The 17,563-nt window shown below is 42.0% G+C and overlaps 1 protein-coding gene across 1 annotated transcript in view; it reads right to left on the minus strand.

Annotated features, from left to right (window-relative positions):
• cstpp1 (centriolar satellite-associated tubulin polyglutamylase complex regulator 1) overlaps nucleotides 1-17,563 on the minus strand; it is a gene marked incomplete at its 5' end in the record, with an annotated part of 285,279 nt that overhangs the window by 71,695 nt on the left and 196,021 nt on the right. The window contains one exon of the mRNA XM_048607362.1: nucleotides 7,378-7,463. Coding sequence (XP_048463319.1) covers nucleotides 7,378-7,463 — 86 coding nt within the window. The remainder of the gene's footprint in view (nucleotides 1-7,377; nucleotides 7,464-17,563) is intronic.

A 17,563-nucleotide genomic window follows, 5' to 3' on the forward strand; every position in this document is an offset into this window, starting at 1 on the left:
AATGTCCTTTAGGGAAAGAATCTGCTGTCTTTACCTGGTCTGACCTACATGTGATGCCAGATCAACAGCAACTATGGTTGACTCTTCATTGCCTTTGCAAATGACCTAGCAAGCCACTCAGATCAAGGGCAATTAAGGATAGGCACAAAATGCAGGACCAGCCAGAGACACCCACACCCCATGAGTGGAATTAGAAAATGGCCCTTTCAGTCTGTTCCAACATCCAGTAAGATCATGGCTGACCTGGCTGTGTGGCTTCAGCTTCTGTTTCCTTCCCATATCCCATAACCCAGGACTCCCTTGCCTATCAGAAATTTTGAATTTTTTTCACACAATCTTGAATAAATTTAAAGACTCAGCCTCCAGTACTAGTGCACTATCTTGTGTCAGCGTTTCTTTATAGCTGTGTATCGCAAATCTTTGTCCCAGATTAACTGTTGCCCCTCTCCACCATGACATTCCTTTTCATCCTGGAAGAGTCGAATTATTGGTGAAGGGAGAATTATTTCTCATTTTCTGCTATCGGCCATCAATTTACCTCCTCAATTTTCTTTTCAAATTCTCTCTTTTTTAGATATTAGACGTTTACCAAAACAAATAGTTCCATTATTAGGTTTAAGACAGTACTGACATATTACATTCAATCTATCAGAGAGTTTCTGCCTATTCCTAGTATGAAACAGGAGCAGGTGCAGGCCATTCAGTGCTCCTGCCTTACAATTAGACCATGGCTGATCTGTCAGACATTAGATCCACTTTTTTGCACGCCCATGCCCACAATCCCCTTCCCAATCCTTAACTCTCTTATTGATCAAAGGTCTGTCTAACTCAGCCTTGAATAAATTCAACGTTCCAGATGACACTCTCTGGGGGCAAAGAGACTTCTCGAACTTAACAGCCCTCTGAGAGAATAAATTCCTCCTTTTCTCCCTATCAAATTGGAGATTCCCTATTTTTAAAATGTGTCCCCTAGTTCTAGACTCCCAACTAGGGAAACATTCTCCTTGACAAGTTTTCAGAATCTTACATACTTCAGAAAGAACATTTACATTTACAATATGGTGCTCCAAGTGGACACTTCACCATCCTGTAACATCAGACCTTACAGCATATAGCTACCTACTTTTCAGAGCAACAAACTGCCTATAACACCAATCTCTCTGCAGTCTGCAATTGCACCTCTATTCAGGGGGCCCTCTCTGAGTCATAGAGTCATAGGGATTTACAGCATGGAAACTGACCCTTCGGGCCAACTCGTCTATGCCGACTAGGTACCTTAAATAAATCTAGCCTTATTTGCCAGCATTTGACCCATATCCCTCTAAATCCTTCTTATTCATACACCCATCCAGATACCTTTTAAATGTTGTAATTGTACCAGCCTCCACCACTTCCTCCGGCAGTTTATTCCACACACGCACCACCCTCTGCATGAAAAAGTTGCCCCTTAGGTCCCGTTTAAATCTTCCCCCTTTTCACTTTAAACCTATGCCCTCGAGTTTTGGAGTCCCCTACCCTGAGGGAAAGGCCTTGTCTATTCACTCTATCCATGCCGCTCAGCCTCCAACAGTCCAGGGAGATTAGCCCCAGCCTATTCAGCCTCTCCCTATAGCTCAAACCCTCCAACCCTGGCAACATCCTTGTAACTTTTCTGAGCACTTACAAGTTTAACAACATCTTTCCTATAGACAGGAGACCAGAATTCCCAATTGCTGCTGAACCTCAAACTCTGAAGGTTTATTCTTAGATTTAATGTCAATCTGACATATCACTTTCTTACAATGACTCATTTACTGAATTTAATACTATTCATTCAATCTCAAAACTCCCCTTTCTTCTAACTGCCTTTTGAAGTTCTTGTACCTTGATCTCCAAAGGCAATTAGGAATGGACAATAAATGCTGACCTTGCCAGCAATGCTCATATCCCAAGAACGAATATGGTCTTTGTTTACTTTTACTGAATTTTGAAACATTTCAGCCCTTTGTTGCATCATTTGATAAGCATCCTAAAGAAAATATACTTTGTGTAGACCATCTTGGATACATTCTCCTTGCCTGCAACCTTTCTTCATGATATTTTTCCACTTTCTTACTTGTAGGCTTATGGTTTTTCTATACCTTTGGTGTTCCCTTTTGATTTCACCTCTGTCTGATGCCCCTTTTTAACAAATACTTCCCTTAGGCGTTTCATTCTCGACTCTTAATTAGAGCCTTTGCCTTTGAATTTACTTCAGGTGTTCCCTTTTCAATGGATTTGTTTCAGTCTATGTTGGCTTTTTAAAAAGATTTCTTTCGTGGTTCCAATTTAGTATTTTCACTCCATAAGCTTTGTCTTCTTTCTTAGAAGATCTATGCTGTGCCTGAGGCTTTTGAATGCTTAATCTGCTACTAGTTTCTCCATTGTCAAGTTGAAAGGTCCCAGTAGAGTCTGCCTCCTATTGAGCTCTCTATCTTGACATGTTATACTTAACAATTTCACGATGCAATAGCCATCCAAATTCACAGCACTTATGTTTGATACAGATGTGAAACTCCTACCTTAAAACTGTTTCTATTTTGTTCTGCTGGCTTGTAATACTGCATCATGTTTTATATCCTAATTATGAATAGCACCATGATGAATTTTAGATGAGGTTACACAAAATTAATTTATGGTTCAGCCATTTTCCACGAAAGCTGTTATTAGTAGAAAGTCAAATGCAAAACATGTAAATAAGCCATAATCAAGCCAACCATAATATGCTTCTGAAATGACAGGATAAGGCTCTAGACAAAATCAAAAACCATTTTGCTTAGCATCATTTTGGTGTTTCTTTTAATTTTTGTTTCTAGAAATTAATTTTATATTCACACAGCCAAAGTTTTCAAAATTAAATTATGAGGTACAGAAACATAAAACCGAAGGAATATTTATTCCATCAAACTCAGTAATAAACATAGAATACTTGAGAAACTCAGCGAGTCTGGCAGCATCTGTAAAGAGAGAAATAGAGAGAGAAAAACAGCATTAACATTTCGAGTCTTGTATCAATCTTCTTCAGAACCGAATAGAATTGAACAGAATATTAATTTCTACTTTCTACCTGTTTTCTTTTATATTCTTATGTGACCTGTGTATGTCCTCACAAATTTATGCAGTGCCTCACATTGCAAAGGAAGACAAGAACAGAAAGTTAATTCACTCAAGATTTCTATAACACAAAAAGGAAGCTCAGCGATTTGATATTTTAAATAAATGCGCAACCCAGAGATTGAGAGGGCACAAACCTCCACATTTTTAATTTGCAAATCCAGCTGCATTACCAGAAACCAGCACTTTATGACAGGAAGAAAGGGAAAAATGAAAAGGACAAGCTAATACTGGTTAGTTATAATGAAATCCAAAGGCCAACAGTAGTCATGGTGAAGTTCTGCTGAAGTCTCTGATGCAAGGTCCAAGCCTTCAATTGTCCCTGGGTTCACTAAAATTTTGTGTGGTTTTCTTAACATTCTTCTTCTAAGGTGGTCCCTTGAGAACATGGATGTCTTGCTTCCATTCAGGTTTGATGTGTTCTGAGATGACTAATAAGTCCAATGCGTGATCTGTGGACTCTGACATGCAGAACAGATGATGCTTGAAAGGTTGGATGAATGGGTTGCTTGGAACTCAGTGCAACCACTTTGTCTCCACTTCTGTCCCCAACAAAGTGCCTTGGTATATTTGGTGCTTTATCAAATGAGCCTTCTCTATCTTAGAATGTTACAAGCCAGAATCACCTGTCAGTTGGAAGGGTGTTTGATCTCTTCAGCAATGCTGTGAGGATATCCCTGAGGAAAGTTCCACTGCCCACCTTGGACCAGTCCACGTACCACAACCAAGATCTGAGTAGGGCATTTATTTAGGCAACTGGCCCTGGCAACTTTCCGGCAATAGTACTGAAGACCTGTGCTCCAGAACTTGCCACTCCCCTAGCCAAGCTGTTCCAGTGCAGTTACAACACTGGCATCTACCCAGCAATGTGGAAAATTGCCCAAGTATGTCCTGTACACAAAAAGCAGGACAAATCCAACCCAACTAATGACCCCCCACCATCAGTCTACTCTGGATCATCAGTAAAATGACAGAAGGTGTCAGCAACAGTGCTATCAAGCAGCAATAACCTGCTCAGTGACGCCCAGGTTGGGTTCCACCAGGGCCACTCAGCTCCTGATCTCTTTACAGCCTTGTTTCAAAAATAGACAAAAGAGCTGAATTCCAGAGGTGAGGTAAGAGTGACAGCCCTTGATATCAAGGCTGCATTCAACCATGTGTGGCATCAAGGAGCACTAGCAAAACTGGAATCAATGGGTATCAGGGGGCACACTCTCTGGTGGTTGGAGTCATATCTTACACATAGGAAAATGATTGTGATTGTTGGTGGTCAATCATCTCAGCTCTAGGACATCTCTGCAGGAGTTCCTCAGGGTAGTGTCCTAGGCCCAACCATCTTCAGCTGCTTCATCAATGACCTTCCTTCCATCATAAGGTCAGAATTGGGGATGTTCGCCAATGATTGCACAATGTTCAGCACCATTCGTGACTCCTCAGATACTGAAGCAGACCATGTTCAAATGCAACAAGATCTGGACAATATCCAGGCTTGGGCTGACAAGTGGCAAGTTACATTTACGCCACACAAATGCCAGGCTATGACCATCACCAATAAGGGACAACCTAACCACCGTCCCGTGACATTCAGTGGTGTTACATCACTGAATTCCCTACTATCAACATCCTTTGGGTAACCGTTGACCAGAAACTCAACTGGACTCACCACATTATCAAAGTGACTACAAGAGCAGGCCAGAAGCTAGGTATACTGTGGCGAGTAACTCACCTCCTGACTCCTCAAAGGCTGTCCACCATCTACAAGGCACAAGTCAGGAATGTAATGGAATACTCCTCACTTGCCTGGAAGAGTGCAACCCCAACAACACTCAAGAGGCTTGATACCATCCAGGACATAGCAGCCTGCTTGACTGGCACTATACCTACAAGCATTCACTCCCTCCACCACTGACGCTCAGTAGCAGCAGTGTGTACTATCTACAAGATGCACTGCAGAAATTCACCAAAGATCCTCAGACAGCACCTTCCAAACCCACAACCACTTCCATCTAGAAGGGCAAGGACATCAGATATATGGGAACACCACCACCTCCAAGTTCCCCTCCAAGTCACTCACTATCCTGACTTGGAAATATATCGCCATTCCTTCATTGTCGCTGGGTCAAAATCCTGGAATTCCCTCCCTGACAGCATTGAGGGTCAACCCACAGCAGGTGGACTGCAGCAATTCAAGAAGGCAGCTCACCACCATCTTCTCAAGGGCAACTAGGCACGGGTAAGAAATGCTGGCCAGCCAGCGACACCCACATCCCACAAATGAATAGAAAAAAAAAGTCTGGTATTAGGCATGTGAACTAGCCATGACATAAATGAATGACAGAGCAGGCTTGATGGGCCAAGTGGCCTGCTCTTGTTTCTTATTTATATGTATATGTCTCACCCAGCATCATTGGTCTTGCAATGATTAGTGCCTCTACACTGGGCAACTTTGCTTGGGAATTTTAATAGTGATTGTGCTTTCACAATATCTGGCACAAATCTGAAACGTTTCTTGAAATCTTATGAAATTGGCCCTGGTTAGGATTGTGTGCTGAGCTCACAAGCTAATGAGTGAATTGTCCTAATGGATCTTGCAGTAGAAAAATATTTTAATGAGAAATTATAACAAGCTGATCACAATAATTGTATGAGCTGATACCAGCCAATTCAGCACAACCTTTGTTTTCAAAAACAAAATGACTAAAACAATGTTATAACGCACTTTAGTCGCTCTCTCTCTATCAGGTCAGATAATCTCATTATAGAATCACAGAATCCCTACAGTGGAGAAGCAGGCCATTCGGCCCATCAAGCCCACACCAAACACCATCCCACCCAGACCCAGCCCCCTACCCAATCCCCAAAAGCCCTATATTAACCATGGCTAACCTCACCTAACCTGGACAATATGGGCAATATAGCATGGCCAGTCCACCTAAGCTGCACATCTTTCGACTGTGGAAGGAAACTGGAGCACCTGGAGGAAACCCACGCAGAACATGCAAACTCCACTCAGTCACCCAAGGGTGGAACTGAAGCTGGGTCCCCGGTGCTGTGGCGCAGCAGTGCTAACCACTGAGCCAGGTTGCCATCCCCCTGTTATATCAATAACATTTATCACTTGTAAGCTGTGAAGCATCTCTCAAGTGTAATATTTTGTAGCTCCTGAATATCCCCGTGGCTTCCACCATGGATATTTTTGTTTCTTTCACATCCATTCTGATTTTTGCTATAATCCCAGCTGATAATTTTACTGAACAAATCATATCCCAGAATGAAATCTGGCTCGATAGATCATATAATTTCTGTTATTTAACATGGTGGTCATTCACTGAAATAAGAACACACAGGTTGTAGATTTTCCTTAACAATCAAACAAAACTTTATTACACAAAAGTAAAAAGTTATAAATTAAACTATCTTAATATACAGCTCATTTTGAAAGATCTTAAAACACACAGAAAAACAATGTTTCTATTCCCCTACACTATCACTTTACAGCTATTCAAATCCAGAAAAATTATCACTCCATATCGAATCTTTAAGTTTGACTTAACTGCTTCTCACCTGTTGTTTTCTGTCATGAAGTCTTCTAACATGAATAATGACAAAACTGAAAGCTTAGACTTTGTCAGTAGTTTCCCAATCCACGGATTTCTAACCAAATACTCTTGGTCTGGAAATTTTACATGCTTAATTTTTACATCTGAACTGTCCTATATTCTTTTTTAGGAAATAAACTATATTTGCTTCTGACCCCAGTCAGGTCTCCTCCAAAGCTATCTAAAAAGCTTTGATTGTCTGGGTTTTGCTAAGCAATCTTGATCATTCTAAAGCAAAATCAAGCCAATGCCTTTAATGTTTACCCTCTCTACAGCAAACCCCACAATATCAACAATCTTCCATTAACTCTCCATCAGTTTTATGTCACCTGCTCTCTGATATACTGCATTAGATCACTGGTCTGGAAAGGACTTTCTGACTTTGTTCTTTTTTAAACCCTTCACAAAAGTAATCCACACCCATTTGCCACTAGTTTAAAATCCAAATTCCAGAAGTGATAATATATACTATATTTCTATAAAATAAATACGTCTAAACAAAAATCAAACACAATTCATTGTACTTACACAATGCATAGGAAAATCAGTGGTACATTCAGCCCATGAGCGTGTGCCATCATTTAATGAGATCACAGCTATTCATTTACCCCTGATGAAATGAATGGGCAATGAGTCCTGAACTCACCACAATAGCACAACTGAATCTGGAGTGCATATATAAAATCCACGAATGACATCGGGCAGTCCATCGCATCATCCATTAGAACAATCCTGCAACAAGTCAAAATAATTAAAGAGAGATTGAGATATTCCTAAATTCACAAGATGAACAACATAATTATATTAGAACTGGTGGTTCAAGAAATAACTTTTTGAAACTGTTCACTATTTAAATTAACCTTCTTGCCAAAACATATTAAACCAGTGTGATTTTTATTAATTAGCCAATTCATTTTAATGCTAAATCAGTAAACAGAACAAGTAATATTATTAAAACCCTATTAAATGAGATGCAAAATCCAACTAGTCTAATCAACCATATCATGTCAAGCAACATTGAAACTAAAATAGCTTATTTTTATTAATAATTAATATATATTCATGAGACTGCTAAATAATTAAAAGTGTGTATCGGAATGTAATAAATAATTTATTTCAGCAGCAAAGTGAAAACCTGAGAAGTTAAGTTTGTTAAAATTACTTGTCAAACAGGTTTAACAGCTGATACTGTACACTGGAAAGTGCAGCATTTTTATAATGGTCCAGATCGTCTGATTAGTGATAAGGCTGAACAAACTCGGCTGACCGCGATCTAAATTACTCCTTCCCTTTTTACACTTTTTATGGTCTTCCTGCCTCAGCTGCAGGGCGCAGTCACAATCAGACAACAACATGAGGGAGGTGATGGTACAGTTGTAATGTCGCTGGACTAGTAATCCAGGTCCTGGGGATAGTGGGTCAAATCCCACCATGGCAGATGGTGAAATCTGAATCGATAAGGAAAGAAACGGGAATCAAAAGCTACCCTAACAGTGTTGTAAAAACCCATCTGTTTTACTAATGCCCTTAATGCGGGAAATCTGCCATCCTTGTGTGGCCAACAAATGACTCTAGACTCACAGTATTGTGGTTGACTCTTAACTGCCATCGGGGAAGTTATGGATGGGCAATAAATGCTGGCCTAGCCAGAGACAACCACGTCCCATAAATAATTTCAAAGCAAGCGTGGCAAGGTGTAGAAGTGCGAAGAACACGAGCTTCTTTGATGTCAGCATTGGAAGGTATAAGATTGACCCTGGATATTAAGCAGCCTTGTAGTATTGTGGGACTGAGTCAGATTGGGGGAGGGGTGGCTGTCCATTGATTATTTAATGGGCCCATTGGTGATTAAATGTTGGAGGCAGGATATCTATCTTTAAGGACATGAAGGTCCATCTCAGCCAGCTGCTGACTAAGCAGAGACTGGCAGTTCCCATTGTGCTGCAAGGATTAGCGAGAGAGGTGGCCGCTGTTCGTACTGCTCTCAGGTGAAGGGGATGGATTGTAGTGTTTCAGGTTGTGCTGGGATCTTTGAGGCCTTGGGCAGGAGAAGGCAATCTTGGATAGTTACACCTTGCAGGGGGATTTCCAAAATAAGGAGATGGTTAAAGAGGGTGCCATCTGGACCATCACCAATGTGAGCAGATTTGGACTTCAGATTTTTAGCTTTAAGATTTAGATTGCTTAATCTAGTCACTTATAGTGGTGCTTTATAAACGTAGGTATTTTGTGAGTCTAACAAAGTCAATGAAATCATTTTGTGCTGCCACACCAACAATTTCAGAACAATTTCACAACCCTGAAGAACAAGACAAATGTTAAAATAGAAGCGACTCAATTATACTGTAATTGAAGAATAAATAATTAGGAATACAAGAACAGGATGAGGCCATTCAGCCCCACAAACTCACGCTGCCTTTGAATGAGATCGTGGCTGATCCATGCACCTGAACACCCCAAGTCCCTTTGGACATCCAATATGTAGTTAAAGGCTGATTTTATTGTGTTTTCTTTTTACTAATTACAGTAACATGTATTTTATAAATCTATTGTTAAAGCAAACTGTGATAAAGCCATGAGCAGATCACACTCCATACTGGGGTCTTACTAGTGTGTAGCCCTTGTGGTCCAAACTCAGGAACACTGATGAATCAGGGCTTATTCCTGTTGTAGATCAAATGTGGAAAAGATTCAATCAAATTGACTATCATCATTTGGTGAGTAAATTAGACGCAAGTCATACCTTTTAATTGTGGGATTATTCAAAGATTGAATATAAAATAAGCACCATCTTTTTGAGTTCTTCAACTATCCCGTGGTAGTCAAAGTGTACTCCTGCCTCAGGCTGGGATTTAGATTGATCCAAGTGTGGACAGTTTTTGGGGACAATTCTCAGAGATCTCTGTCAGTGCAAAAACTGGAGGAGTTCTGTCACAGTCATAGAATCATACAACACGGAAACAGATCCTTCGGTCCCACCAGTCAATGCCGACTGTAATCTCAAACTAAATTAGTCCCATCTGCCTACGCTTGGCCCATTTCCCTCCAAACATGTCTTATTCATGTACTTATGCAAATGCCTTTTACATTTATAAATGTACCTGCATCCACCACTTCCTCTGGAAGTTCATTCCAAGCACAACCTATTCTCTGTTAAAAAAAAAGCTGCCTCTTGTGTCCTTTTTAAACCACTCTCCTCTCACCTTAAGAACATGCCCCCTAGTCTTGAAATCCCCTACCTGTGCGTTAACCAGATTTTGGATATCCAGCTTGACATTTGTCCTGTATTTCTGACACGTAAATCTTGCAGATGGAATTTTTTTTTGGCTAAGTGCGACTCGCGTTGAGTTTGGAGAAGTGATTCTTGGCTCAAGTGAGTAAATTCTCTCACCAAAGCTGCCACATTAATCAGCCTTTCAGTCCTCATGATATCATGTTCAATTTCCACCCCAACTTGCCATTCGTGGAGCAACTCACCAGTTGGAGATTCCCATTTTGTCTGGAATCCCCGCGGCTTTGCCACATCTGAAACACCATGAGTCTCGAAGCACAGTTCTTGATATTTGCTGTGGACATGGCAGATAGGGGAAATCAGTGCCTAGTTTTGTGGGCATGATCCTGGAACTCCTGCTGGATGGGTTGGTGCATTTCCTCTTCCCCTTCCCCATGTGCAGCAGTCCGTCTCTATTCATTCAGAGAATGCACCATCATTTCTCTCCAGCGCCTTACACTCACTCCATCTTTGCCGCTGTACCCACTACCATTCTCACTAATGCATGTAACATCTTCCCCACTCACCCCAACTGTGACACCACTAATGCGGCATGCCCTCTGCACTGCCTGCTCATTTGATCTGGAAACCTCCATGCCTGCACCAACAATAACAGCTGTGCCACCCAGTTTTATCTTCCGTAATATTCCCTCTCTCTCATTCCAATAGCAAAACAACGCACAATAGATTTAAATCTAAATTGAATGATTTATTGTCATTTGTATTTAACAAATAAGTCCAGTGAAAAGTGTAATATGTCGCCACATTCCAGTGCCGTTTTGAATTATAGAAAGCATTAAGATATAACTAAAATATTACTAAAAACAGAGTTCATCTTTTTCCCTTCTTGCGTTCAGACACCAGAGGAATGGTTCATGCCTATAATGTGCTCCAAGCTCTCACTATAATGGGCTCCAGGTTCTCACTATAACGGGCTCCAAGCTCTCACTATAACGGGCCCCAAGCACTCACCATATTGGGTTCCAGGTTCTGACTATAACAGGCTCCAGGCTCTCACTATAATAGGCTCCAAGCTCACACTATAATAGGCTCCAGGATCTCACTATAATAGGCTCCAAGCTCTCACTATAATGGGCTCCAGGTTCTCACTATAACGGGCTCCAGACTCTCACTATAACGGGCTCCAGGTTCTCACTATAACAGGCTCCAGACTCTCACTATAATGGGCTCCAGGTTCTCAATATAACAGGCCCCAGGCTCTCAATATAACAGGCCCCAGGCTCTCAATATAACAGGCCCCAGGCTCGCAATATAACAGGCTCCAGACTCTCACTATAACAGGCCCCAAGCTCTCACTATAACAGGCTCCAAGCTCTCACTATAACAGGCCCCAAGCTCTCACTATAATGGGCTCCAGGTTCTCACTATAATGGGCTCCAGGTTCTCACTATAACGGGCTCCAAGCTCTCACTATAATGGGCTCCAGGCTCTCACTATAACGGGCCCCAAGCTCTCACTATAACGGGCTCCAGGCTCTCACTATAACGGGCTCCAGGCTCTCACAATACTGGGTTCCAGGCTCTCACTATAACGGGATCCAGGCTGTCACAATAATGGGCTCCAGGTTCTGACTATAACAGGCTCCAGGCTCTCACTATAACAGGCTCCAAGCCCACAAAGATCCTGCATTAGTCAATTCCAGCAGTTACACTCCGGGGCCACTACTGCCACTGCAACCGCTGTATCATATCCGCCACCAGGAGTACTACACCGGTGATGCAACCTCCATTCCCGTCACGGCCAGGAGGACTGATTCGGGCCTACCACATGGCTGCAGCTGAAGCCCAACATCTCCAATTCCGATTCTGACCGCAGATGCCACCTGCTATATCGACGCCGCCACGAAGAAAAGAAGGCGAAGAGGAGAGAGAAAACAAAAGGAAAGAGAAAGTTGGATTCGGGTGGCCTGGTGGTCAGTAGCGGGTGGGCTCAGGAGCCCAAACGTTACCTACCCTGCCGTTGCCACCATATTGACCTTGAGAATAGTAAGAAAGAAAATTTTACCTGAGATCCTATAGACTAAGGCTCCTGTTCCCTGTGCTCTGATGTCACTATGACCAAAAGGCCAAAAACAGTCAAGGCAACTGGTGTGCTGCGCATCATTCGGTTCCTTGCCCCACTCTCCTAACTATCCCATGCATTGCTTGGACTGGTGTGGGAAGGCTGCTGTTGCCTTACTATGCTGGGATCCCTTGAGTGGAGACCTGCAATTGATGTTCACTTTAAGGCTGCTATTAGCCCACAGATGGATGTGCCTTGCAGTATCACCCTCACCGCTGGTACAATTGATAAGGGGGGGACAGGGGCTGTTGGATGGGGGTCTGGCAGGTTGCCTGTTGAATTCACATCCCTCCCCTCCCTAATTAAACCTACCAGAAGTGGGGTGTGGGGAGGTTTGGTGGAAAATTAAAGTTCTGAAGCTTTTTTGTGATCAACAACTTTTAAAATGTCAAAGACAAGTAATTGCTTTTGTGAGTTTGTATGACCTCAAATGTTGTGGAAAAGATGTGGGAAAGTTCAAAATCGATTTTTTTTTAGTAAGTGCTCAAAATGACACAAATGATAAAGCACATTTTCCAGTACTGAAAGTTAAACGCATCATGTTATACAAACAACAGAACTGGTTGCACATCCCGGTGTGACCAAAGCACTTGGGCACTTTGACTGGCAGGATTTCATATTATTGAGCACAGAGCACAGAGCCCTAATCCAAACACCAATGTGGGCAGTGAAGAGCAACGGGGTTTGCAAATTTTCAAGCATACTTAGAGCCTACACAATGGTGTCCCTTGACTTCTTAGTTACAATGCAAGGAGGCTAACTTTCAACAATGTGACTGAAGCCCCTGAGAAGCAAGGGACAACTGCAGGGAATTGTCCAATTATTTTTTCCTCTCTCTGACAGTGCAGAGCTCATTCTTCAGTTAAACTCCAGCAATGAAAAGGCTGACTTCACTGAGAAAGATACTGAAATCTTGACATGTGATGATCTCTTATCATCACTCAGTCCCTATGGCAATAAGCAGTGAAAGACCTGATCAGATTGCAGGAATAATTCTGGCAAGTTGTGTTGAAGCATCTCAATGATCAAAAAGCAAATTCAATTCTGCTTTACTGGCTCCAGTATAATAACAACTAGTGCAAAGCCACATTTTCGAAGCAGATAACAGGTCAGCCTTTCTAAAATTTATCTTTTTAAAACTTTCAGTTTGACTTTCCTGTCATATCTCTTCAATATTTGATAGAAGTGGAAAGCAAACACGAAGAATGCTGGAGAAACTCAGCAGGTTTGGCAGCCACAGTGGCAGGAGAGAAACAGAGTTAAGGTTTTGAGTCCAGTATGATACTTCTCCAGGACTGTAGTGGAAGGAATAGAATCATAGAATCCCTACAGAGTGGAAGCAGGCCATTCGGCCCATCGAGTCTGCACCAACCTGCTGAAGAGCAACCCACCCAGAACCACCTCTCTACTCTATCCTTGTAATCCTGCATTTTCTATGGATAATCCACCTAGCCTGCACATCCCTAGACACTATGGGCAATTTGGCACAACCAATCCACCTAACTTGCACATCTTTGGACTGTGAGAGGAAACTGCAGCACCCAGAGGAACCCCACACAGGTATGGGGACAATGTGCAAACTCCACACAGACAGTCACCTGAGGGTGGAATTGAACCCAGGTCCCTGGTACTGTGAGGCAGCAGTGCTAACCACTGAGCCACCGTGCCCCCTGAATAGGATTTACCCAGGAAGTCAAGCAGTCTTGTAGTGTTATGGGTCAGATTTAAAGAGGGGAAGGGAGTAGTTTCTAATTGATTATTTAATGGTCCACTTGGCTATTAATAGGTTGAAGGCAAGGTATCTGTCTCTAAGCAACATGAAGACCCATCTCAGATGGCTACTGACTGATCAGCAGCTGGCAGTTCCCAATGGTACTGCTCTCAGGTGAAGAGGAGGTGCGCTGTGGTAGATGGATGAAATTCTGAAGTACAAACGTCTGAAGAAGAATGATACCATACTTAGAACGTTAACTCTGTTTCCTCTCCATAGATACAGCCAGACCTGCTGAGTTTCTCCAGCATTGAGGTTATTGACTTGCTCGCCAAGCTGGCTTGTTTTTGTTCAGGCATTTCATCACCATGCTAGGTGACCTCATCAGTGGAGCCTCTGATGAAGCGATGTTATTCTACTCCGCTTAGAATTTATACTGTCCGGTCTGTTATAGTGAGTAGTGTCATTTCCGGTTTTGATCTGTATGGGTTTGTCTATGCGGTCCAATTCTATGTGTTTGCTCATTGAAGTATGGGTGGAGAGCCGTGCCTCTAGGAATGCCTGTGCATGTCTATGTTTGGCTTGGGCTACTATGGTTACCTTGTCCCAGTTAAACTGACGGCCTTCATTGTCTGAATGATTCTTAGTGGTCATAGCTGTCTTGTTGCCAGTTCTGATATGTTCCTGATGTAGGGAAGTGTGGTTAGCTGGTAAGTGTGTTAGGTCATACTGTGTCCTCTTGTTGTTGTCTGTTTTGTAGGCGTCTGTGGATGAAGTTGCGGGGATATCCGTTTAAAACAAGGATCTTGTATAAGTGATCTTCTTCTTCCCAGTGTAGTTCTGGAGTGTTGCAGTGTGTCCTGGCCTGTTTAAACAGTGTCCTAATGCAGTTTTGCTTGGGGACATTGGGGTGGTTGCTGTGGAAGTTGAGGATTTGATCTATATGAGTTGCTTTTCTGTATACTGAGGTTTAGAACTCCCCGTTTGTCAATCATTCTACCTTAACATCCAGAAATGGAAGTTGATTGTTGTTTTCTTCTTCCCTTGTGAATTTAATCCCTGTGAATATGCTGTTGATGAGGTAGTGGGTCTCTTCTAACTTGTTGCGTTGATGACTACATAACAGACAACAACAGGAGTTCACAATATGACCTAACAAACTGGCCACACTTCCCTACATCAGGAACATATCAGAACTGACAACAAGACTCCTAAGACCACTAGGAATCATGGTGGCCCACAAACCCCAGCCATTCTACGACAAATACTTACAAGGATTAAAGACTCTATTCCCACAACATGCAGAACGAGTATGGTTTACAAAATACCGTGCAATGACTGCCACAAACATTACATCGGACAGACAAGAAGGAAACTAGCCATCAGAACACACGAACATCAGCTAGCAGCAAGACGGCACGATGAACTTTCCTTAATATCGGTACATTCAGACAATGAAGGCAATCCTTTTAACCGGGACAATGGTAACCATAGTAGCCCAAGCCAAACATAGACACGCACGGGAATTCTTAGAGGCATGGTTCTCCACCCATACTTCAATCAACAAACACATAGAATTGGACCCCAAATATAAACCCACACAGAACAAAACCGGAAATGACAGTGCTCACCATAATGGACCAGACAGTATAAATTCCAAGCAGAGTAGAATAACATCGCTTCATTGGAGGCTCCACTGATGATGTCACCTAGCATGGTGATGAAATGTCTGAACAAAAATAAGCCAGCTTGGCGAGCAATTCAACAACCTCACCCACAACCCGAGCTACAGACATTTGCCAATACTTTCTCCAGCATTTTCTGTGTTTGTTTCAGATTTCAAGTATTTTTGCTTCCATTAAATATTTAATTGGCATTTATTGTTGGTTCCTCACAACTCAAGTTGGCAATATGTATATAACATTTATTACTGTCAACGCGTTCATTAGACAGAAAGCAGTAGAGGTTTATGACAGTGACTCCAAGGTTGAGGAATTTCATTATGAAGATTGATTGAAGAAGTGGAACTGTTTTCCTTGGAGGAAAAAAAAGATCTGATTGAAGAATCCAAACTCATGAAAAGTCTGGGCAGAGTAAATAGGAAGAAAATGTTCCCACTCATGAAAGGATCGAGAACAGAGGGCACAGATTTGAAGTAATTAGAAGAGAAATAAAAATTCACTCAGCGAGTCTAGAATGCACTACCAGGCAGCACGGTAGAGGCAAGTTCAATTGAGGCATTATAAGTTAATTAAATAGTTACTTGAAAAGGAACAATGTATAGGTTTACAGGGAGAAAGCAGGAGTGTGGCATGAAGTGAGATTCTCATTTTGAGAGCCACAAGCGGTGGGCTGAATGGCCTCCTTCTGCACTTTAACAAGGATGTGACCATGTGAACTGCTCCAGTGTTTGATGTCAATTAATATTGAATGTAGATGTTCTTCCTGTTGTGTATACATCAGGGACGTGATGATGCAGTTTCTAATGAATAGTAGCAGCTGCAGTTTATCATAGAGACCAGCAGTATCCTTTCACTTTTTTATCCTTGATGTAGAACAGGCTAAACTGACAGAGTTAGCAGATACTTTGAAGGCAAAAATAAAAACACATGGCCATGTAAGGAGAAGTGATCATACATCGTTTGGAAATAGAAGAAGTTTTCCTGGTACTTAGATGCCACATACAGAATTAGCTGAAATACAGTCAGGAATGAGAAAACTTGATTTAGAGCGAATGAATGCTAACTGGGAAAGTTGAGCTCGAAGAAAAAGACAGAAATAAAAATGAAGACTTGAATTTGAAGAAAAAGAATGGAGTGGAGAAATGAAAAAGCTCATTTGAAAAGATAGATGTGCAGACAAAGTGGTCAAAAGACATTTGGACCTTTATGTTACAGAGTTTTTTGTTAGGCACAGTATTGACTGTGTATGTGAGTTCACAAGAAGGAAAAGCTTCAGGTTATGAAACTGTTTAAAAAGCAAAACTCAATGCTTATGAGCTTGTCCCTGAAGTTTATCAAATAAAATTTAGAAGCACAAGAAGAAACCTAATTAGGCAAGGGAAAAAAAATCGATACTTGGGCCTGTGATTTCAATTATTGCAATTAAAGAATATTTTTGATTTAGATTTAATTTTCATGTGTACTGAAGTACAGGAATTCATTGAAAAGTGTACAATGCCGTCACACACAGTGCCATCTTAGGTACAGGGGTACGTAGGTACAAAAATCTTAGGTACAAAGTAGTAAAAGACAGAAACAAAGTTGAAAAGTTAAGCATTGAAGACTACCATAGTATAAGTGGAAAAATGCAGAGAAATAAGGTAATAGTTAACATTAAAATCCTTAATATAAACTAGAAAAATAAAGAAATGAAGTTAAAAGTTCAACAGTCTTTCTTGAGTGCTTAGCCATTATGGGGCCCCAATCTCCTCTACTCAGCTTGCTCTCCGGGAGACTTCCACTGCCTGTTCTCAGTGCTGCCGCCACTGCTGATACTGGGGGGCACTCCCTCGCCGCTCGCTTTTCCCGCGTTGGGCTCAACTCCGAAAGACAAAGTCCACACTCTGAACGCAATGAAGCCGCAGTGCCATTGCCATTGCCGCTGCCGCTGCTGTATCTGCTGCCTCCAATCTCCTCCTGCTGTGTCTGGTACATGCCTGGGTAGGATCCCCCCTCAAATCTCCAATTGCTGGGCACCCAGAACATGCCTGGGCAGGACCCCCCCCTCAAATCTCCAATTGACGGGTACCCGGAACATGCCTGGGCA

The sequence above is a fragment of the Rhincodon typus genome, chromosome 17 (assembly GCF_021869965.1).
Source record: "Rhincodon typus isolate 14 chromosome 17, sRhiTyp1.1, whole genome shotgun sequence".
In the NCBI taxonomy this organism is placed as follows: domain Eukaryota; kingdom Metazoa; phylum Chordata; class Chondrichthyes; order Orectolobiformes; family Rhincodontidae; genus Rhincodon; species Rhincodon typus.